Raw genomic sequence first — 25,362 nt, forward strand, 5'->3', positions numbered from 1 at the left:
TTAACAGGAATTCTAACAGCAAGTCTCAAAAGGATGGGCAGGTATTGTTCTCTTTTGTATTTTTTTCTTAGCAAGTACAAATATTACATATATGTATATMCAGATCTATTTCTCCATGCCTTTCTGTCTCCACACTCCATGTCACCAACCTCTCTCAAACATCCCCGTGTCATTGTTTCGTTTCCAGCAACACCGTGTAATTCACTCACTTGCTGCAGCTCTGCTTGACACCACGGGGTACAAAATAATACAGAAAATATTATCTTCAGGAGAAGAGAAGATTGTCTGACTCTGGGAATACTGCTATGAACAGCATCATCGGCTCTGCCCTTTCCAAAGTTAGATCAGCTCCCTGATTGATTGCCCTCCCTCCCTTTTTGTGGTCTTTTAAGAGTTCAGGAATTGGCCAAAAAATCAATATAACTCATGTAGAAGCCCCTCCAAAAGGAAAGAAAAGAAATGYGGTGTTTGGGAAACTATTCACCAGTATCTTCTGGGTGTGCCTTTGAAATACCAGACAAAATGCAGGAAGTTTTGCTGAAAACATACTCATTAAATTTTTTGGGCTAGAAAGGGAAGAAATAAGGTCATGTTCTGCAAATATCCTGTAAAAAGAGAAAGAAAAAAGCCACTCAAGTGTTCTGACACTGAGCTGTGACATGTTTCAATCATTTACAGGAAGCCCTCAGCAAAGAATGCAAACAGGAAAATTCTCCCTCATGAATAAGCTTGCCTTTCAGCCAAAAAAGATCCCAAGCTGCCCCGTGTAAATTCTGCAAATGAAAAGGAATTCTGTTTCTAAACTTGAAACTCAAACTGTTCTCACTAATCTCAACACAGAATTTTTCCTTCCAAGTATTCATAATCAGCCACCTTGCTGGGCTATGATAAAATTAAKTATATTGCAGTTCTGGATTCCTCAGTGCTACAGAAATTGTTTAGAAAGTTTCCTCATCCCTGGTCCACAAAAGTAGCTGGCATATTTTGGTTTTTGGCACAGGAATTTGCAAAGCTACAAACCAAAACCAGAAATCCCAAGCAAAATCTATCCACATAGGATGGAATCTGGAGACTCTACAGCTGAGAGATTTTACATTCAGAAATTTTGGAGGTGAAATAAAAGATGACAAAGATGAGACAACCAACAAAGCACTTCAACAGCAAACGTACCTGGATAGATATAAAGCATCAGCTCTCCAGGAAGAATTTTATTTACCAGGAACTTTCACCTTTACTGCAGCACACAGATGTTGGGCTGGATGACCATTATCTAAGTGAYGACTACATTTCCTTTGTTTTGGTTATAAAATGTAACATGACAAAYGTGACCAAAATTCTACCCTACAATGAAAAACTTCTGCCTTTCGAGTCTGTCTGTGTTTGAATGACGGAAGTGGAATGTGAATGATGTGCTGGGAGTGCCAGAAACCATTGAGAATCTGTGRGGGAAAGGGGCCCCACAAGTTTTGATTTTGAAACTTAGTTAATTATTGTGTATGACTGAGGSTTGAGAAAAGAAAAGGAGTGTTAACAATTTACATAGAAGAAGGATGCTGCATTTTTAGTTATTGYTGAAAAAAGCAGATTAGAATGTAAAAATGATAATGCAGGTGGCTAAAAATTATAAACATTACTAATACTGTAGCTTTTACAAACTCACCAATTATGTTCTAATTACTAATTAAACAGCTGTCTCTTAACCAATGTATGTTTAACACAAATGTATATGCTAGTTGCTCAAGTGAATAAAAAAAGCTTGTCCCACAATAAACTTCTTCTCTCTCTCTGTTTTTTTCACCCACTTTTGTGTGTTTTATATCTATTCTTTTTTGTTGCTGTTTAGCCAGCAATGACAAGAATCTCTCCCAAGGTGCCTGCTGCTCTCTGCTCTGCTGAAGGGACCCTAAAACTGCAGGGAGAGCTTGGCACCACGGACCTGAAGGGCTGTACCACGAGAAACCTGCTCCAGGTGTAAGAACAGTGGGATAACTGTGTGATACAGCTGATCAAGTGCAATCTGCACATTCAGAAAGAGCCAACAACTCCAACATTTTTGGCCATGTCATGATACATATATTACCACTGTATTTCTGTATCAGCAGTGACAAAGAGTGGTCATGACCCAAATGTTCTACGCATTTTTTTTTCAAATAAAATGAAAAAATATCTTCCTCCCTCCTCTGAGCATGCAATCTAAATTCCTGTCATTGTTCTTAGAGGGGTTTTTATGCCTTGATAGGTTATAAACTGTTACAGATTAATTTTAAGTTAGAAATGCATTGGAGAAGTCTAATATATCCAGCTCCTTCTAAATTGCTCTTTGTCAGATACGATGGCTTTCCACTGCCTCCTCCCACACACTTTCCATCTCCCCTGAAAATTGCCTCATCTTTGAATCATTACTGTTGTAATTACAACAAGAGAAATCAGTAGTAGAAGAAAAAAAAATCTTTGACACAAAGAGCATTATCATGGGACAAAAATACCTTGCTATATCCAAAGATAACACAATGCTGCATTATTAATCTTAATCAATAATTAAGTTTCTATTGATTATTGAGTTCATGATAAAGCAAAGAACTAAATCTTTACACTTTACTTGTGGCATTTTATCCAGCTGATAGAAAATATAAACATGTCTAAAAGCTGGAAGGGTCATCCTGAAGCACTCAGGGGGAAACGTTTTTAGTAAACAATTTTATAATCAAACCAGAGGTGGAATCTGGTGCACACAGTGTTCATCTGGGGGCTTCAGAGGAGAGTATTTAAAGTATTTTTGTTTGRATGTTTCAGAGTGGCTCAATATCCACACTGACAACCCATTGTCCTGCAAATACAGAACACATGGATTAGTCTCCTTGGCTGGATAAATTATCAATTCCACTTCCAAGAGTGGCATTAGGGTCYTAAAGGGGATGCCAGTACAGCTTGTAAGGTAGGCCATTACGAAATGAAGTCCTTAGAAGGAATGCTTCCTCTTAAGATCATTTAAGAGGAGACTGGAACAGAGCTCAGAGAGTTCAGTGATTTCCTGGTGAGCTGCTGCCCCAGGGCAGGATGAATTACCTCTGTTCTTCCTGACAGATGTTTGTCTAAATGGTCACTAAAAACTGCATTGATGAGGAGTTCACATCTTGCTTGGACAATCTCCTCCAGTTTTTCATTTACTGTAACATGCTTTTTCCTAACACCTAACACAAATATCTTGTACTGTAACTTCAAATTCTTAATCATCCTGGACACAAAATCCTTTCTTTTTCCTGTACATTTTTATGCATCTGAAAATATTAGGTTATTTTCCACCACGTAGGTAACAGAATCCTAGTTTTTTCAAATCTTTCTCCTTTATCCAAGGCCCTGAAAACACAAAAGATACAGAGCTAATACAGATTTCCAAGTGCCTTATTTACTAAGAAGTTGTCCTACAATTTTGACAGCTTTAGTACAGGGGCCAAGGCCTCAGTGGGGGAAAGAAAGTGGCTGATCTCACRTGTGGAGTTCAAATTCAGAAAGCAGTACCAAGGCCAGGAACAGTGTGAGGTTTCTGGCTGGACTCGATGATCTTGAGGGTCTTTTCCAAGTTAAATGAGCCTGAGCAGAGCCTGCAGAGATGGACACATCACCTGTTTGTGTTCTGTCAGGCAGCTGGGCAGGGGGARGCTCAGCTTCAATGTCTGGACCAGGGGTATGGCTCATTTGCATTGGAAAATGAAAAAAGCCATAAACTATAAGAACAGTCTGGATGAAAATCTGAAGCAGAGTATCCATATAACCAAGCAGCCTTGAGTACAATCTTTTCCCACTTTCTGTCTGAAAAGGAGTTCCACATCTAATRTAGGGCATGAGGAGACAAGAGCAAGGCTTGGGAATATGACAGGCGGCCACAAAGAAATCCTCATACATCACCTTCTGATGAGAACTCACCGTAAAGACCCATTTGCAGACATTTAAATTTTACTTGTAAATATTTAGGATTAAATCCTGCTTTCACTGGTCTCCCAGTGGGATTTTTACCAATAACTTAATTGAGTCCATGCTGCAGGGATATGAATTAAAGATGGAATTGCACTTTTAAAATGGTATTTCCGACTGTTTCATAAGATCTCCATTTATATCACACTGTCCTTGGAATGCTATCCTGACAGTTTATATGCAGAACACCCTCTGCAAGCATTTAAAAACAACAGTTTTAAACATCCAGATATTATTTTCAGTGAAAGTAACAGATCTGTTTTATAACAGCATGCTTTAACAGCATTCAGATGATTCAAGGAAAAGCTAAATCCTCCATCTTAAATTTCTGTCATGAAATGGGTTCAAGATTAACAACTTCTATACCTTTCTTTCACTTTGTTATTAGTTTTCCAATATTTTTTTTCCTCATCTAGATTACCCTCTATTATTTAGTTATAACTTCCTCCATAATTGCAATCAATGAATAGTAATCACTTAATAAACATATCCTGACAGGTCTATTTTTGCACTGGGAAAAGATTAATTTTCTTTATCACCACTCCAGTAAGCAATTTCTTTTCTTACCTGAAGTAGCAAAGTGAACTGAAGTTCTGCTCTGCTACGAACAGCATCTGAGCAAGACCAGCCACCCACTCCTTTCACTTTTAYATTATTTGGATATAGATTTATCAAAATCTGTGTAACTTGGAACACTCACRCATTTTTATTTGCATTGATTCTCACACGTAATTCTATTGCACACAGGCAAAAGCTGCTTTGCACAAACACTGAGCTCCCACTGCTGTTCTGGGAGGATTTCCTGAGTGCTTTGCTTTAAACCAGGTAATTCAGAGAGAAAAATGCACTTCTATTAAAACTTTTGAGCTCAAATACTCAACAATGAAATGACAAGGAGGGTGCATTCTGTCAAGCATCTATTAAAGCCTAATTTGATAKGAAATAGAGGAAAATATCCTGAATAAACTTGGATACCTGCAGGTTGCTATGATGATTTCTTTTGCAGTGCCATGTAAATACAGCACATGAAACTGGTAAAGAGACACAAACAAAAGAGAATGGTTTGTACATAGAAATCTCCCTTTTTTGCTCATAAATTAGATCGATTTGTTCTAAGTGGACTTGGCCCAAAGTCACTGGAATCAAAGCAAGTTTTGCTGCTGACTTCACTTCAGATTATGTGTAGCAAAAATGGAAATTCAGAGTAAATAACCTCTCCCACAGGATTTGCATTTTCTGCCTTAGGRCAAACAGTCTGTGCAGTTTGTCAGGTACCTTCCAAAAAAGGACTAAATTATGGCATCTTTTTAGGTGGACACTCCACAGTAATTCTGACATTAAAAGGTGTATCAAACTTCCAGCTGAAAATGAAAGCAGTACTCTAAATTACAATGATTTTTGTAAAATCTGAGTGCACTTTAGCTCTTCCCACTAACCTTTAAAACATCTTGAGCAACTCACTGTTGTACCAAAGCATCAATTCACTCTAAGCAGAAATTGTCCAGTGGCAACTTCCAGCATTTTTCTTACCAATCCTGAGAGAAACCCCTTTTACCATCCTCATCCTCTGAACTCTGTTTGAGCCCCATGTGATACCAGTCACTGGGGTCATGCTGAGCTGTCCCTCTGAACTGAATCCCATCCCTGGCATCACATTTTGTGTTTTGTAAACGGCCTCAGAAAATGACCATGTGAAAATTCTTATTAACACAGGCCTGTCCCAAGAACATCTGTCTGCATGCAACACACAACTTCTGACTGCACAAATCTGATCCACGATAACTACAAGGGAATACTGGAATTTTCTGCACTAGTCTCATCTTTGCCACAGGCAGGACCACATGAAGCTTCTAGGAAATCTTCCTAATATGTACCAAACAAAGAAAGCTTATGCATATTTTAATCACTTTAGAAGTATCACCCTTCCTCTGGAAATAATTGATTACATACATCAATAATAGGGAAGATATCTAGTTCAAAGCTCTGAAAATTCGACTTAGAATCTCACTTCAGAGTTCACTAGTTCAGCTTGCAATTTTTGGGATACTTTGGAGATCTTGGTAAAAGGCATCTTTTTGTCTGCACAGTAATGGAGACTTTACATACACTAATTACTTCTAAACATCGGCACATTACTAAGAGATTAGAAAGCAAAACAAATTTTGTGCAAAGCATYAATTTCTGAAATAAACAATTATTACAGAATTTACTGAAAAAAATATATACTAGGCATTTTGTAAAGATCTGGGTAGAACTTAATATGAAAAACAAAATGCCTGGGTTAATCTAGCAGAGGTATGTTGATATGATGGAAGTCTGAAAGCAATTATGMAAAAAACACTCTGCATCTGTACTGGTCACAAAGTGTTCAGTCATAAAAGCTTTGATTTAAATCACATTAGCACAGTGTGGCAGAAGCATGCAGCACCACAACATCAAAGGATATGCCCTGAAAATATGTATCAATTTTTCTTTTTTTTTAATCTCTCCAATAAGAATATACTTTTAGTTTCCAACTCATGTGTGTATCAGAAATGGTTTGTATATCCAGAGAGAAATCAGAGGGGAATGAAAAAGAAAAACAGCTTGARGGATGCAGGAATACCATACTTTTAAGTAAAGAAATAACAATTCACTTGTAATAGGACTGTCCCATTAGGGTCCCTGCTCGCCATGAAAATCTCAATAGACATACTCTTTGTTCAATTCACTACCTTCAGATAATGAAAACAACATGACTTTGGATTTGGACTCACCAGATTTCTTCTAAGGCATACCTCACAGTTCTCCAAAAATTCTCTGGAGAAAAGCACGTTTGCCTGAATCTCACAGTCTCAGTAGATGGGATACTCTTGTTCCAGATAAATTTGCTCAGACTGCTCAGAAGGGATGTGATCACTGAGAATTTCCCATTTTTGATCACAGCTCAGAGAAAATAACTGTTTTCTCCTTTGTTTTGAGTAACTTTTCACAACAATCCAMGCAGACTGCCTGGCTGCTTGTAGAGATAAAATAAAGAACTTCACTTAGGAACAATTAAATMCTCTTCAGAGTAAATTTTCAAGCGCGGTAATTAAGAGGATAGAGCATCATTGCTTTGTGTAAGTATGACCTTTTTGCACTCCCCAGGCTGCCAGAGCCCAGCTGAGAYGGTGATGTGAGGCTGCAGGGAGCAGCAGGCTTGCAGGGAAGGGGCTCACAGCAGCTGGTGCTGTCTCTGTGCAAACACCAGTCCCAYTGTCACAGCAGGACAGTGCCAGGGAGTCATTCCTGCACCTCCAGGAACATTTATTCCTCCACCTGAACCCTGCTGGGCAGTGTTGCTGGGGTGTGCTTCACCTGTGATGTACAACAGCACTGATGCACCAGCCCAGGAAATTCAGAAAGAGCCCACTCACACAAAGCAATGCTTAGCTGAGTTTGAAAATCTTGGCTCAGGTGATACCAGGATGAACCATTKGTTACGTCTTTACTAATGTGGAATTTGTTGGGTTTTTTCACTGTTTTTCTCTACAAACCAGTTTGTAAATGATTCCAAGAGCCTACCTGCATTTCCCCCAACACCCTTTGAGTCGGGGTGAACATGTGAGAGCACTTGGGTCCCTAAGGGAACAGCCTATTACAGCCCACGACAGCAACTATGTCTCTACGATTTATGAAAAGAAAGCAATATGTGCCTGTTTCGGTGCCTGTCGTTTGCCTACCAATGGTGCAGTGCTCCCCATTCCAGCCCTCTCTGCATTCACACTTCCCATCTTTACAAGTTCCGTGCTCCGTGCAGCGGGGGTGGCACACACGCTGGTCACAGGCCTCTCCTGTCCAGCCCTCCTCGCAGCGACACGCTCCGCCAATGCACACCCCGTGGGTGCCACAGTCCACGGAGCACACTTCTGGGGGAGAAAAGAGTGAGTTACAGACAGAAGAAAATACAGAACACACTTCTGGGGGAGAAAAGAGTGAGTTACAGACAGYAGAAAATACAGAACACACTTCTGGGGGAGAAAAGAGCCAGTTACAGACAGTAGGAAATACAGAATACACTGCTAGGGGAGAAAAAGCCAGTTACAGACAGTAGAAAATACAGAACACACTTCTGGGGGAGAAAAGAGTGAGTTACAGACAGCAGAAAATACAGAACACACTGCTAGGGGAGAAAAGAGTGAGTTACAGACAGTAGAATATACAGAAAACACTTGTAGGGGAGAAAAGAGTGGGTTACAGTCAGCCAGAAAATACAGAACACACTTCTGGGGGAGAAAAGAGCCAGTTGCAGACAGCTAAAAAATACAGAACACACTTCTGGGGGAGAAAATAGCCAGTTGCAGATAGCTAAAAAATACAGAAAACATTTCCAGGGGAGAAAAGAGCAAGTTACAGCTGGCCAGAGTCACAGAACACTCTCCTACAAGAGAAAACAGTAACTTACAGTCAGCCACAGAATGCAGAACACTTTTCTCTCCTAGAAGTGAGTGAGTTACAGCCAGCCAGAAAATACAGAACACACTTCTAGGAGAGAAAAGAGCAAGTTACAGCCAGCCAAAGTCACAGAACACACTGCCAAGAGAAAAAAGAGAGAGCTAGAGCCAGCTAGAGGATACACAACACACTTCTAGGGGAGTAAAAAGCAAGTTACAGCCAGCCAGAAAATACAGAACACACTGCTAGGGGAGAAAAGGGTGAGTTACAGCCAGCCAGAGTCACAGAACACACTGCTAGGGGAGAAAAGAGTGTTATAGACAGTCACAGAATGCAGAACACACTGCTAGGGGAGAGAAGAGCGAGTTACAGACAGCCAGAAAGAAAATACAGAACACACTGCTAAGAGAGAAAAGAGTGAGTTACAGACAGCCAGAGTCACAGAACACACTTCTGGGGGAGAGAAGAGCAAGTTTCAGACAGCCAAGTCAAAGCTGAGGAGAAAAGAGTGAGTTACAGACAGCCTTGCCCATGGCATCCACACATTGGAGGGAAAGGGAGCAGAACAGGAATGTTTTTGCTCAGAACCATGAAATTCCCTGTTCATATTCTGAAGAAAACTGGGATGAACTTTTGTTTAAAAGCGAACTGAATTCTGTTTAAAAGTCATTTAAAAGAATCTGCTAATGTACGCTGGACAGAGCTGCATCCTCCACGGATACAAACCCGTGTCAGAGGAGGGTCCCCAACACCTGCCAGCAGCAAARGAGGGGAGCAGCTGGCTCTGCCTCACTCACACCTGGACCTCGGGTGATCTTGACAGGTATTGATTTGCTAAAAATGAGACTGAAACAYACCTAAAACTCATTTGGCAGAGAATAGCAGCAATTCAGAGTCATTTAGGATGATGGGTGACAGTCACTTTCAAAGGAGAGGTTTTGGATTCTTATTACTGACATGGTCAGTTATCCAGCATCTCACTCCCAAAATTCTACTGCTCTCTGCCAGCTGAAGTTGGAGATAACCAGAGGAGTCTTCTGCCCCATGTATCACCRAAGAACGTGGCAGCAAAACTCTCATTCAGGAATTTTTCTGACTGCTAATCCATGAGGCAGAAAACACATCTTGATATTCCTGTCACTGGTAGGATATTCTAGCTGACTAATCACAGGAAATAACAATAACTGTGAAAAATGTAAAGATTATTTTGAGAGACTTGGTTTTGACCTACAGCACCATCTCAAGATTCAACTTACAATATAAAAGCAAAATTTCCTGTACTTTTTCTCCCCGTCAATGACGGAWATTTTCATTTACAGTTGGGAAACAGAAGCACACTTATGTAACTTTTTCAGCCTAAAAGAGAATCGGTGTTAGAACAAAACACAAACTCCTAATCTGCACCCACCCCACCCTCAGCTGACAGCTCCAAATTAAGAATGTCATAAATATATATAGAGAGAGATTATACACATTTCTTCCTAAGGAAATGAGACAAAACCAAACGCGTCATGAAAAATTTTCTACATTATCCCTGCATTTCAAACCTGAGATAGCGATGTTTTAACAAAAGCGATGTTTTAGCAAAACAGAACATGACTGTAGGATGAGGAAAAGGTCATTTTCTTACCAACGGAGCAGTCGGGCCCCATCCAGTTGGGGTCGCAGCTGCAGAGCCCGGTGTCGGACAGGAAGGAGCCGTGGCCRCTGCACTGCTCAGGACACTGCGCTCGGGGCAGCTCGCAGCTCACTCCCCCCCAGCCCGGGCTGCACAGGCACTCCCCGTTCACACACACACCGTGGCTGGAGCAGGTGGGGTCCAAGCAGTCAACTGCAGGGGAGACAAAAACAATGGGCACAGGGGTCACTTCACACCACGGGGTGCTTGGAAAAGGTGTTCCCAAAGGTTTGTGGTCAATAAAGCAAATTCGGGTAGTTCTTCGAGCTGTATGAACACCTGGTCTGAGAATGGGAAAATGAAGTAATTTACATTTGGCAATAAATAAATAAAGCAGGGTTTTACTGAACAGTGAAAGTTTACTGTGGGAAGGCTGTGGTGGAGAAGTGTGAAGACTTAAAAATAGCACTTAAATATATTTTAGTCAGAGTTCCACACATAAACCTGGAGACATATCTTCTGATATACACTGAAGTTCCAATGACTCATGTACTATATTTAAATGACAAAATAAGTTAATAATTTGCAGTTTTAAAGGAGTTTTTATTTGGAGTGTCTTTATAAAAACTGCTATTATTACTATTGAAATGCTAAAGCATTGTGAGAACAACATTAGGACAGCCACTTCAAGTACCCAGAAGTCAAAATGTCAGTGGCTTTCAGCTTCATTTAGACTCCTAATCATTCAGGCACTTCCGAAATGTTTGATCCGTGCTCCATTAGTAGCTGAGAGCCCTAGTTATTCAACCCATATTCTAAACCAGCAGATCATTTCTCTTAAGGAAATAAAACCAGATGCAGACACGRATCTCAACCCAGACACAAGAAAGTGAAAATAGTTATGATGGAAAATGATGCAATGAAATTTCAGTTGCTAGTTCAGCCCTGATAAATAAAGGAATKTTACAAGCTGTCTTTCACATAAAGTTTATCAGTAACATTAATGAGTTTCCAAATTTTTATCTTATATCATGAATCTGTGTAAGAATACTCTGCTTTACTGCCATTACCCACATGGAGGCTTTTCCAAGTGCCTTTTGCTGTGGAATTGAAGGCCAAGGTCAAATTCATGCCTTAAATAACTTGAATTCATCTCATGACTGGTATATATTAGCTCACAACAGCAGGACCAAGAATGATTGGCATTCTCTCTTGCTGCTCCAGGAAAATCTGAGTTTACAATGAAAGTGATTTATCTCTCATCTTTTCCAAATCGATCCTTCTAAATTAAGGCAGAGACATTTTCACTCTACCTGATGTGAACAATACTTGATCTTTCAAATCTCAACTTTTCTATAAACACAGAACCTTGTCRAACTATTTTATTTAGCTGCAGAATATTTAAAGCGAGTAGATTAGATACAGGCAGAGGATTGRGACAAGCACATTTGGAGATGCAGTAACATGAGTTATCAGAATACAGGAGTACAGAATTCAGATTACATTAGTACAGGAATAAATGATGGTAAAATTCCTTACAAGATTTTAATTTTAATGATGACATTGGCTATAGCTTTGGTTTTGCTCTTTCTTTTTTTCTTTAAGATTTAAAGCTGAGTTAATCTGACATGAAAATATTATTATGCAATTTAATATTTAAAGGCAAACCAAGAYTGGTTTGTGGTTCATCTCAAAGTTGAAAAATTCAGAAATCGTTTTTAATTACACAGAGTGCTTGTCCCGTATTGTTACTCCTTGTTTGTGCTTAGCCCAATTACAACCTGTCTGAAGTTTACAATACATCTTTTATACAATTTCTGTTGGACCCAAAAGACACGGAGCTGTGATAAAACAATCTGATTGAATAAAGAAGTAAAGCACACAGAAACTTAGATCAATTTACTTTTAGGATAAAGGTTCCTTCCTCCCCTGCATTTGATCCACTTTTAGGTTTTTTTTAGATTATATATTTTAACAGAAAACATAGAAGGGTAATATGTGTGTAACATCACTACAGGACAGCTAACTTTAGGAGATAACGATAAGTCATAATGTACTCTCCTTGTCAGGAATGTATCATCTGCCTTCTCCAAATGAAAGCACTAATGAAAGGAATGTGGAGCATATGAAAAACACCACCTTCTGCTCCATAAATTAACCCTCTTCCCTCTATCCTGAATTACAGYGCTCATGCAGCTTTGAGTTATTTTTACAGAATGAGCCTATCAATGCCCCTAAGCCCCCAATCTCTCTTGTTTTACAGGATAACACACTAAACACCTTTGTTCTGGACAAATGTGCTTTGCAGCTGGTTTGTTCTATCATCTGGGTAAGTGGTAGCTTTCAAAGTTTAAACCGAGGAGGGTTTTTACTCTGAGCTCCAATCTCGTTCTGTTTTAATCCCTGCTCAGAGTTATCATCTCGGGCCAGATCCTCTGTTAAAATGAGCATAACGTGATTACCTGCAAGAGAACTGCAGGACTGGCGTTGCAAAGGTTSTGGCCCCGAGGTGTAGCAGGGTTTACAGTGGTATTTAATCAGGATTTACAAACGGACCGTCTTTGGTGTTTAAACAAAGGAGAACGCGCCTCAGCAAGGCGTTAGGCTTGGAACTCACAGCCCCCCGGCAGCTYAGATCATTAGAGCTCATTTAGTGTTGGGCCCTCTGTAGATTTGACAAAAAAGGTACCGAAAGCAATTTATATACTTGAGGACAGAAAAGGAGGTCAAGGAGTTTCCCGAACAATATGTACCGTGAAGTCCCAAAAGAGCCATGAATTACACTTATGAAGTTAAATGTCATTGAAAAATGACTCGACCAGAAAAGTGACAAGAAAACCACCCTTAACTTAACCTAATTTGGCAATTTCACTTGTGTCCCCCGCCAAAGCAGCCTGAATGAAGCCTGACAAATACCCCACTTCATCTTCTGTGCAAATTTGTTAATAGAAAAACAGTGTTTATGCTGCAAAAATTGTGCATCAAAAATATTGATTTTGGTGTCACTTTCATTTCAGGTAAATTGTTTGAACAATATGGCCATGATGAATATCAGAAATAAAAAGCTATTGGGAAGAAAAAAAAATGCTGACCCACTTATTCTAATTCAATATCCTAGTTGGAAAATGGCAAATGAATCAACCCTCTGCCATTCCTTTTGGAAGTTCAAATCAATAGAGGATATTTCATATATTATATATAAATAGAGAAATATGATTTCTATCATTCTGCCATTAAAAGGGTAAAATTTAAATTCATGCAAAAACTTTAACTAAGACTAGAGGATTAATTAGAGAGATGCCACTTCATAGTATATATAGTACTCCCACAGCACTCGAATTAATGTAAGAAATGTACAGAAGAAATGGAATTTTAGAGTAGAAACATGGTGGTTGATTTTTATTTATTTTCAGATTAATTTATTGACTTATTTATTGCCCAATTATATATGCAAAAGGTTACTTTAACCTTTCCTGTCATGTTATTGGCCCCTTCCAAGTCTGCAATCGATCCCTCCTGCCTTTGTAGCCCATTCATCTTTTTAAGAAAAAATGTATCCTTCCAAGCACAGTGTTGATTAAATAATGTATATCCTTTCACCTCACATAGCAATTCACCTCCCAAAAAAGCCTTGTGGTCTGACAGGGTTTTGTAGTGTTCCCTATTTTGGCTGGAGTTAACACAATTCTTCTGCAAAAAGATCTGCACTGGTTTGTTTTATAAACTCCTCTGGAGCTGCTGATGCCTTTGTGTCACCATTCCAAACATCCACCTTAGGATAAGATGGATTAAGCTCTAGAGGAACCTTTTCTCTTACAGGACCCTTTTGGACCTGAGGTGTCTGGCCCAGATACACCACAGCCCTCTGGAGAATTGAAAGAGGAGAGAATTCCATCCAGGTAGCTGGGAACTACAGCCAAAGTGGGAGAGGAATGGCTTGTAATGTAAAAATTGGAGCATTAAATGAAAAAAAAAAGGATCATTTTTGGCCGTCTACCATAATCTCTCTAATAACAAAAGCATTYATACAACAGCAGAAAATATGATGAAATGTATAAAACTCAATGAGACCAAGGAAGGAATTACAGTTACTACCAGAAAGAGAGGTTCTGCATTCCTGGGGAACAACTGGATGCTGTAGAGCATGCTAAAGACAATCTTTTCCATCTTTGATTTTGATGGGAATGATAGGTAAAGCAAGGCATTTTGGATAATTTTTGAACATTTCCTAGTATCATGCACTCAGGAAGAACTGAGAACTACCAATTCTAAGGAGAAAAAAGGACATTACAGCATTTTCTGGATATAGTTTAAAATGTAGCCCATTAAAAACAATGCAAAAAYTCTTGACTTCAAATCAATTCTGGATAAAAGCTCTAATAACCAGTGATGAGAAGATTTTGTGGAAGGAGATGACAGGAATGAACTGAATAAACTGAATAAACAATTGCAGTCCCACTAATGAGGATCCTTGGTAAGTTTGGGTTTTTTCCTTTTACCATAAGTTCACTCAGACTAATGCAAGATCTTGTCCTAAARGTCCTAGGAATGAAACCCTCAGTGGTCTGTTTATCCAAAGTTTTCTCCCTTTTGTTTTCTGATGGGAGAAACATCTGTTCACTACAGGCTAAGACAAAAATCGATACAAACAGTATCAACAGAACTCTGCAACCCACTCAGAATAATTCTTGGTCCTAACAGCATGCCATCCCAGTCCAATCACTTCAGTACTCAAGCTGCTTCTCCTTTTGGAGGATTAATAAACTCTGGAAGACAATAACATATTTTAAAAAGAAAAGCAGTCCAATTTATGCTGCACATTCTAACAGAAAACTCTGTGAATACAGCCAGCATTGTGCTTAATCTACGACCACATTTTGCATGAGTTGTTTTTTAAAATTTGCTCATTCTACATACTCGAGGAATTGGACACTTTCAACCTGAAAAGCTTTTCTGCATTTAAAGGCCATCTTTTGTGCCATCTACCTTTCCTTAATCCCATATGATTGCAGCCAACAGGAGTCATTTGCCCCACATTAAGTCTGTAAGTAACATGGACATCAAAGTCTTTCAAATATTTTTCATCAGCTTCTATCTTAATAGTGATTGATATGTGCTGTGTGTGAAGTTGAAGCTATACAATTTTGTCTACCACTGCTCCCTTTTCTTCTGCATTTCACATCTAAATTGTTCAGTAAACACAATCCGTAAAAAATATTTTTCTTTGCTCATCAGCAAAGGAATTATTCAGGTTTACTTGTAGCAGACACTATTAAGACTGCAAAATAGAAGGCCAGGAGTTTTGTCTGAACTGTGATAGATCAGTAAAATTGTGATGGACTAAGTTTTTACCCTCTTTTACAATTATTTCCAACAGCAGTTTTATGCTTGCTTTTTCATTCTGTTCTTTTTTTTTCCCCTAYCCATTAAATAATCCCCAAACCCAGCAGACACAAACCCACAGGACAGCAGATAAATGTCCTACCTTCCTCACAGTTTTCTCCTTTATAGCCCACGGTGCAGACGCAGTTCCCTTCGATGCAGGAGCCGTGCCCTCCACACGAGGGGTCGATGCACTGGCTGAYGGGGACATCACACTCAGGACCTTTCCAGCCACTGTAGCACAGGCAGGTGCCCTTGGAGTACTGACCATTGCCACTGCACAGAACGGGGCAGGCAGCTGCAAAAGGAACCACACACAAACGGCACACGGGGTCACGCACACGGCCGTGTAAAGGGCACTGCAATCCCTCTACCAAATACTTCTACACAAACTCAAATATGTTCRTTTACTGGGGGAAAAAAGATCTGAGATAATTTACAGTGGTTCRGTTCTTCACTTCCCAAAGAAATAATTAAATTGCTGTTTAATAAAGCACATATGTTGTTGGGCATTCTGAGAATACAACTCCTTTATCGACATATAAACTCATAATGCTTGGGATAACTAATGAGGTGATGTGGACAGATTTGAGTCTGATAYTACTCTGCTTTGTTTTCCTAGGTAACATCTGATTTTCACAGATAGAACACAAAACATTCAGTCCTTACAATATCTYATTTTATGGCATCTTTCTACCGTGACACTTCTTTAACCTAAGGTCTCCAAAACTTTTTGAGAGCACTTGGTTTTCAGTGTAAGAATCCTGAACACAAGAATGAAAAAAGCTTTCAGCTACTAAAAATGCACCTTGCCACCACTATCCCTGCTGAACTTTGTTTTCCCGAATCCTGGTGACAGCTTTTACTCTGTGTGTATTGGCAAGAAAGCACCATTAACCCTTACCCCTCACCATTGTATTATTCAGGGGGTAAGACACATTCTGARCAAATATTCATTTATGTAAATGAAGTGAAGCCTATGAATAATAAAGGTAGTCAGTAGGTCCTGGGTGCCAGGAATCAGATGTCGTACATATGCAGAGCAACGGAAAGAAACAAGTGGTTTATTAAAACCCAGCTGCATTCAAATGTTCCACTAAGTCATGTTCACACTCCTGTGTGCTCACATCTCCCTTGGGAACATGGCAATCTGTGAACTTCTGTGCTTGTCAGAGACTGGATGTGGTCACTAGCCAGAGAAATGGCAAAAATGACAGAGAAATAACAGAAAATGCAAGTAATGAAGTGAGTCTTGGGGAAAAGCTTGGAGCACTTTTGTGCTCTTCTCTCTGATGCAGCTTGATAAAGACAGAAAAGTATTTCCCTGTCTTTSCCCCCTTCAAAGTAATTAGAAATGAACACCTAGTTTTACAGTGCCAGAAATATACTCAAAAACTACTGTTAATCATTAAAAGATCCTAATGTCTTCTTGGCTTCCCTTTAACCTGAATGATCAAGAAGAATCCAAGTAATTGATTTCCTACAAAGAAGTGTGTAATGGTCCAGTTATCCAACTTCTCCATTGTTCAGTCCTGCAACCCTTATTAATCTTAGCTGTTCCACTGATCTGCAAAAACACATTGCAGGATAGATTTTTTTTAATGAATTTTCTTATTTTATATGTGAAAAAATTGATCAGAAAAAAAAAAAAAAATTCAGATTTCTAACCTGAAACGACAGCTAAAATTTAGAGTGCTGAGAATTATTTCAATTAACACTACAGACTGATAGGCCACATGTCATTTAATATATATAATACTTTTTAGCCTATTTCTCTTCTACTGTAGCACAATATCAAAGTCAGCATGCTGAAGTTTGGGGTTTTTTGTTACTGCTTCAATGTCTTAGATCCATTTTATCCATCCTTTGGTAGCAAGAGGACTTTATTCTACTGCATTCCTGGAGCTCTCTCTTACTATAACTGTTCAGTTGTTTTCCTATCCACTGCAAAAATGAACACAAATTTTAATAAAATATAATTTCCATCAGCAAGATTCTCATTTCAGATGTGATATGTGTTCCCAAGCACTTTACTGAGTTCAGTGAAAAAGTTTTTGCCAAATTTCTACTGGTTTTTCTTTTCAGCAGCTGATTTCAGAACTGAGTTTACTGAGCCAGCTGTACTGAAATAACCCACAGAAAATTACCCCCACACTGCAYTCTGCTCCTGCATGGCACCAGGTGAGCCAGGAAGAAAGGGATCGGCCTGGCACCATGTCCTTTGCAGCCACAAAGACCTGGGGGCACAGTTCCTTCATCCACACCTCTCCATTTCACTGTGATTTAAAGGCTTGTTTTGGGCTGACACTGATAGGTTTTCTCAAATCAGGGTAAGAAAGGCAACAATTTCCGTCCTGCTCTCTTTATTTGCCATGGTGCAGAGGATGTTGGGTGAGTGATCACAAGGCAGCCTGTCCTGAAGAGCTGCAGTAACCACCAGTGGCAAATTTCTTGGTGTCACCTTGCACACCCTGAGACATCACACAGACTCTGGCCCTTTATCTGGAACTCACTTTGACACAACAATCTCTGTCCAGGACTAAGCACCCTCAGCTCCTGTGTGGGGTGAGCCTGAGGTCTCTTTAACCAAGTCCACCACAGAAGGAGGCAATATGGCAAATTCTCTGCATGGTTCCATGCCACTGCAGACTCAGAGGTGTCATTACTGATGGTTTCTCAGTCATTATTGATGGTTTCTCAGTGTATATTTCCCAACTGCCCTAGGACATTCTTCTGCCCATCCAACTCCTCACCGTGCTGAGATAAAGCTGCACAGAAGGAACATGTCCCAGGAAAGCTAAATGGATCTGTAGGCATTACACAGTTTGTCTGGACAAACCACATTTGTTCAAGTAGTTATAAAGACAAAAACTTGGAGCTGAATCACAGGCTGGATACGAGTAAGGAACAGATATTTTTGTTTTGTTGTTTTACAAACAATGTTGAATGTTGAATGTTGCTCAATTCCTGAAAGGATATCTGTTCTGCAAACCTCCCCTCTRGAGTGAAAACTTAAATAAAGACAATAACTCTATCTAAACAGCACACTCCCTTGAAAGAGGGAAAGAGCAGAAATAAACCCATTATTAARATAACAAGAGAAAACCAAAACAACAACAAAAAAACCCATGCCACTTAACTGTGACCACTGTAGTCCTACCTAGGGTGGTCTAGACCTATAATTCTGTCCCACAGACATGCTGTAAGATCACTTCTCTGCTTGCTTTGCCCCCAAGTCTCATTCAGCAATGGGTACCTGCAGTCCAGCTGAAAGTGATGAGCATCTGCTATTTGGAACTTGTCCATAGGAAAGCCATTCTTAGCTCCTGCTTTTGACCTGGATTTGCTGGGTTCAGCTTCTGAGATATCAGAGTCTGGCATGGCAGGAGAAAGGTCACTGGGTGCTGCTGGGTCGTGGGCTAAAGGGCTCCCACAGCAGTTTTTTTAGTGCTCCCTGACTCTGCTGTGGTGCTTCAGGAATTTACGCAAAGCTGAAAGCCATGTTCCAGCTTTTCATTCCTCTCTTCATGTTTCTATCAGGTCAGAGGTCGTGCTATGGCTCACAAATCTGTTCAGTCCTGGTGAAGCTTGTCTGTGAGGTGAACAGCAATCTGCCTTCAGGGGTTTGCCAGGGTGGTCACGGTGCCAGTGACACCAGAACTGACTCAGGACAAACAAGGGAATCTGTCACTTAACCTTAGGGATGAAGGGGACACACTGAAGATTAAGATACTAGCAACTTAAAGCCACAGTTTAATCTACAACCCTCTSCTGGAGTTACCCCACAAACTCTGTMACAGGARTRYCACTTTGAGGATAAGAAAAATGACAGCAATTCTGGGTCAGATTTCAGCATTTCCATGACTGCCATGTCGCTAAGACTGAAGGAGAAACATGGAAGCAAGGACACAAGAAGTTGTAGGTTATAAGAAGCTGCCTTGTCACTGCTGTTATAAACAGCTCCTCATGATGTTCTTGCTATGGTTTATAGTCTGTCCCATGTGAGCAAGAGAGAATGAAGCTGCTTTTCCATGGAAAACAGGGGCAGGTAGCCTGAAAAGAGCTCTGCTGTGCCTTTTTGCTGGACCACAGTGCTGCAGGATGAGACCCAAATCACTCCAATCTCATTTTACAACCCAGCAGCTTCAGTTGATGTGCAAACTCCTCAAGATTCTTCTGCATTCAAGGACTGCTTTTGTTTCCCCATGTGAAGAGGATGGTCCCTGCTCCAGGACAGCACTGAGTGCTCAAAGACTGCTGAAGCAATGTGAAGGAAGGTGTTTTATGTAATAGAACAACCAAGTTTCATCTCATTTATGTGGAGAGATGACTGCTCTTCTCACTCCAGCACTGTCAAAATGTGGACAGAGGTCTTCAGGAGTAGTTATGGCAACAYTTGAGCAAGTTGGGCTGAAAGGTGTATATCCGGACTGAAGTTTGGATGAGCATAGCAGCTACTAATTGGTCTTTGGTTATGGGATTATGTCTTTCACTGGTATTAAATAAAATCACACTAAGTTCTTAACATGGGTCTCAGGTGATAAACAGACCTGTGAGAGTCCTGTGGGCTGCACACATTTGAGAATATCCACTGATAGGGAAAGATAAGCCAAACATCCTCTGAAAGTTCCCTCTCTAAAGGTTATTTTGGAGTGACGTTCATATTCCTTGATGCACAAGGACAGGTGATTTGGTGTGATTTTGGCCCATCACACAAGGACGAGGAGAGGAGATGGCAAGGGATAAAGCCCAAAGGGTCTGGCCTCCAACCCTCCAAGGGTCCGGTGCCAACCCCCAGCTATCCCAGCTGCAGGCTGTGCTCTCCTTGCACACACACACTCACCAGGGCAGTTCTCCTAGGACAAGGCAAGAAACCAGCAAACCTCTGAGCAGACAAGCTCTGGGAGGCTTTTGGAGAACTGGGATTAGTTCCACAGCTGAGAGCCTTCCTCTGTTCCTTGCAGCTCCCAACAGGATGTGACGGCAGAGCTATGGTTGATGTCTCTCGCTGCAGAGCAAACTTTACCCTGGTGCAGAGAGTCCTGTACCACCAGGATCAAGGCTGCAGACTCCTTCAGTTCCTCCTCATAAAACAGACAAATTGGTATGATTCTCTTCAGAGTTATTTGAGTCTCTGGGTACAAATACAGGCAGATTTGAAAGGTTTTTGAACTTTCATCAATGATTCTTCCCCGTCCTGGACCAAGTCACAAGTGATGCCCTTGTATCACTCTTACTTTGCAAGCAAATCTGCTTTCCATTCAAATATAAATTTTCTAACATGGCAGAGGATGAATATAATTTTTTTGTGCTATCTAATTTTTTTCATGTATATACCACAGGATTTTGTGGTGAGATGACTATGACAAAGCTGCACCAAGGGGTGGTGTTTGRGTAAGGGCCAGAATGGTTCAATCCATAACACTTGCAAGCCCCAATTTTGCATTTAAAACACACTCTTCTTACCCCAAGCTGGTGTGCAAAAAACATAAACTTGGCTGGCTGTTCCCAGTGTAAACAGTATGGAAAATCAGGACTTCAAGTGTGAACTTAAGGCTGAACTATCAGAGCACTTGGAAACCATCAGCAATGCCTGAGTACTGCTGACTGCTCCATCAAACAATTTTAACAAGATTAATTGACAAGTTAAAACTCATGGAAGAWCATTCCATGATTGATCACAAAATTAGACAAATTAATGGAAGGAAAATCTACAAAGGCTGCTGAACACAAAGAGGCTTCAGCTATTGTAGCAAGTCCTAGCACACATTATCTCTGGAACCAGGAAAAATGGACAGAGAAGCAACAAAGACAAATACAATTTTTGCTCTCCCTCAAACATCTGCTGTATGCAACCATCATAGCTGAAATCCTGGGTGAAAGGGAACTTTGGTCTCAGAGCTTTACCCAGAGCTTTACTTCCATCTAAACAAACAAACACATTCAGAAAAACAAAAACCCATTCTGGAGACATTTATTTCCTCCTATGTCAGGTATGTTCAGCCCTTGTAAACTGTATAGAATTTTGTCAGAYCTAATAAGGATTATCTGTAGGTGCTCCTGTTTAGGAGGAGGAAGTAAATTTCAGTCACAAAAATTCTCTGAAATGAGTGGGCAGTCTTGCTCTGCTATTTGGATACGGAGTTGCACAAATTCCAAGTTATGTAAAGAGGTTAAATGCACACTTCTATAATGAAACCGAAGTTGTTCTTTTTTTCACTGACCATCAGGAATTCAAGTTAAGACAGATGTAGGTCAAACTTCTTAGCACTGAGCCCTGCCAGTGACCCTTCTGGGTGCAGGTTCTCCAGGGGATAATTMATGCAGACTCTGTAATACCTCACACTTGGACTCCCTTTAGTAGAGATTAAGCTGTTACTGCCGAGAGATTATGCACGATTTTGCCAACAGATAAAGAAGATGGATCCCAGTTACTGACAGTCTCATCTGAAGCCTATGAATGCACTCCAGGTCAGCTCCAAACTAGAGTAGAAATGGAGGAAAGATGCAAGAAAAATGTTGTCTACAATTGCCTGGTTCCAAACACTTGATAAATGTGAGTAGAGTCACACTGCACCGTGTTTTTCTCTTTTTGATCTTTATGTTGGTGATGCATATGCAGCATTTAGACTACAAATGTTAATTTCTCTTCATTGCACAAATTAGATTAATAAATAAGCAGGTGAAGACATGTTTTACTGATGCTGAAGCTGAATCCTACAACTGTCTACCGAAGCCCTGAATAATTCCAAATTAACTGCAAAAGCCACAACCAAGCTACCATTCTCCTAACATGAAGTTATACTTGTTTATATATGAACAATCTTAATCTAAATGTCTTCAAACCCACAAAATCACTACACCCAAAGGAATTGAAAGCATTTTCATTTTAGAAAATCAGCCCAGTTATTAAAAAATTTAATTGCTGTCAACCTGATTCCAAATGTTGGCTCTAGACTTTATATTAATATTATAAACAAAAAAGTACTGAGACATCCCTTATTTTATTATACATCCSTTATTACACCAAATATTTGCCCTTAATTATCACATCCCTTGTTAYACCAAGTATTAGCCCACAAGACAATTCTAAAAATTAGAAGACATATAAATCTACTTCATTGTAGTCTGAAAATACAGTGCTTTTGTTTGACAGCACTTTCCTTCATATTTTCTGTTTAAACCTATTTTAATCAGTCRGCTGCACATTTCACTACTTGTTTTCAAGCCTGTTGATTTTTACTGAAATTCATTTCTGGATATGAAAATCTGACATAACTCCTAAGACCACTCCATGGTTTATGTTGTTTCTCTTTTACTAGTTTATGCTATTTTTATGCTACTTTCCTTGTGAGAAGCTGTTCCACCCCTAGCAAAATCAGGACCAAGAAAATCATTCTGGAATGGAAGACWGAATGAATCCAAGACTTTTCTCTGCTCTTTGTGCCTCACAAATCTGCTGTTTGCAGGGTCAGGAAGAACAGTGACTGGTCTGACAGCTCTCCAGAGATCACTAAACTCACTGACTTCCATCAGGCTGAAATCTTCTTAAAAATAGACAATTAGAAAGATCTAAAACAACTTTTGGGCTGCTCTAAAGCTCATRCTCTTCCAAGCAGAAATCAACGTCTAGAAAATCATCCAGAAGCAGGAAAATGAAGAGCTATAAAGACATGAGGTGGTTTAGTAGTTTCTTCCTGAAACCATTTGCCTTGACTGCAKAACAGACTTAATTAATTAATTTAAATGGTTTAACAGCAGCGCTGCTGTGCCCTGGCAGGCACTGGGTCAGGAGCAAATGTCCCTCACAGCAATCGTGCTCTGCTCTCCCTGCTCCAACCCCTTACCAAGCTCTGCCCAACTGCAGAGGAASAAACCCCCAGAAGAATTTCCAGAAGGACAAAAAACCCATCAGGTGTGTCAAATCTCTGACATTCAGAAACCATTTGGGGAAAGCAGCGCACGCTGACTTAAGCACTAAAGTATGGATGCTTTAATTAATCCGGGGTGAATTTAATTGCTTTAGTTAAGTGGAAATCGGGTTAAAAATGATGCAGAGCATGCTGGGGTGTGTTAAAAACATGACATATGAGTTGGATGAATCGATAAATTAAAACTGCACAGATGTTTTAATTAAACCCGGGAAACTTAACGAAGATCACTAGAGACTTTTAAGCCTATGATTAATTCAATTCATTTAAAATACCTGTAGAGATATGGGGATGCCTCCATGTGGGGAGTTATAGAAGCTCTCAATCGATAAGTACTTAAGCTGTTCCACAAAARAAATGGCATGATTTTTACAGAAGTGACTGGACAGCATTAAAGGCACAATTAATATTTACATTCTTCTGAACACTCAGCAAACTTTTGCTTTGGCCCAGATTTATCAGAGGGGTCATATTTTTTCTCACGCCTTCAGCATGAGCCTATCTGTCAAAAAGAAAACTCTTGTTCCCTCCTCTACCACTGTACAAAGTATCTATTTCCATTAGATAATTGCTTTGCTTAACAACTGTTACAAAAAAATCCATGTAAGAAAAAAAAAAACGTGTCTTCCCACACTGTCTAGCACCAATTTCCAGAAACACRGCAATTTTTTTAACTGGTCACTTTGAGGCTGCTCACTTGGTACAAGTAAATTTCGCTTGATTATTTAACCCCTGTTACTTTCAATAACAGTAACAATGCAGTCCATAAGAATAGGAAAATCGAAGCAAAACCAATATCAAACACCTCAGAAGTATTTAACAGTGGACTGAATAGACTGAAGCCCCAGTGACTGCTTTTGTGAAGATGARCTTAGGCAGTCTCACTAAATACCAACAAAGATCTTAGATAAAGACACTGGAATGCTTCAGGGGGAGACTAAAAAACCACTGTGACACTGGAGAAGTCACAGCTGCACATAAAAAAGAATTTCAGGTGGCATAAAACAAACTGCAGATTGGAGACAGAGACAAGAGAGGACATTTGAGTGCACTGACACTTGATAAATCAGCTAACTGTGGCAGGAGTCAGATGTCTTGAGGACTTTGTCTGTCAGATCATTCTGGATTCAGCCCTTGGTCAGCCTGGCTGTTTCTCCACCTTTGCAGAAGCTCTGCCTGWGCTAAAGGGCASRCYGAAGTTCTCCACAGAGTACRTGAACAGGATTTGCAGCCAATCCASTTCAGTTCTCCCTATCTGCTCCATCATTTCAGAGCAGCAGAGTTCAATCTTTTTTTCACATGCATCAATGCATTCAAGGAAATGGAAGTTCATTCCTCTGGTTCTGATTTAACACAGAAGAACGACACTGATCACTTTGCTACTTATTTTATGCCTTTGAAAAGAAAGGAAAAAACCCAAACCAGCCAAACCAACTCTTTTTCTGTGTGTAACAAAGAATCAGAGCTGTGAAATTCCTGCTTTAGATATAAGCAGTGAAGTCGATACAAGACCGTGCAGAGAAACAAGTTTTACTTCCCACCAACAGATGGAAACCAACAGATGTTGAAATCAGCTACTGTCACAGTCAGGCATGTAGATCTTCATTCGTGTGTTTTGATAACTTCATCACGAGGAAAACTGCGGAGGAAGGGAAAACTAAACTATTTCAGAGGTTTCAGTTGGTATCTCAGTAGAAAGAGTCAGTGAGGAATCAAAGAGCTGAYGCTTCAAGCTCACAAAAAGCAGCAGTAAGGACTAACATCAAATACCAGAAATTTGCTTCCAAACATCTGTGTTGTGATTCATAACAGAAAAGCACTAACAGCRTGAAGTCACTTATGCTTCTAGAAGAAGGAGCAAAAAAAAGTGAAATATTCCTTCAAATATTTTCAGTAAGTTTTTACACCATTCCCTGTGAATGCTGTAAAAGCTCTTGCTTCTCTGTAATGGCTTAGTTCAGGTCACACAGCAGTGCAATAGCTGCAAGATTGCACCCACAGGCTGCAGTGTTCAGGGTATATGAAATGCAGGCTGGTTTGGTC

The 25,362-nt window shown here is 40.0% G+C and overlaps 1 protein-coding gene across 1 annotated transcript in view; it reads right to left on the reverse strand.

Moving 5' to 3' along the window:
- Window positions 1-25,362, reverse strand: part of TENM2 (teneurin transmembrane protein 2) — a 217,811-nt gene that overhangs the window by 68,169 nt on the left and 124,280 nt on the right. The window contains exons 8-10 of the mRNA XM_057376024.1: window positions 15,492-15,686; window positions 10,019-10,219; window positions 7,677-7,862 (exon numbers count right to left, since the gene is read on the reverse strand). Of these exons, the coding sequence (XP_057232007.1) occupies window positions 7,677-7,862; window positions 10,019-10,219; window positions 15,492-15,686 (582 nt within the window). The remainder of the gene's footprint in view (window positions 1-7,676; window positions 7,863-10,018; window positions 10,220-15,491; window positions 15,687-25,362) is intronic.

Source organism: Malurus melanocephalus, unplaced genomic scaffold (assembly GCF_030028575.1).
Source record: "Malurus melanocephalus ecotype Western Australia unplaced genomic scaffold, MMel_1.1 scaffold_268, whole genome shotgun sequence".
NCBI lineage: Eukaryota > Metazoa > Chordata > Aves > Passeriformes > Maluridae > Malurus > Malurus melanocephalus.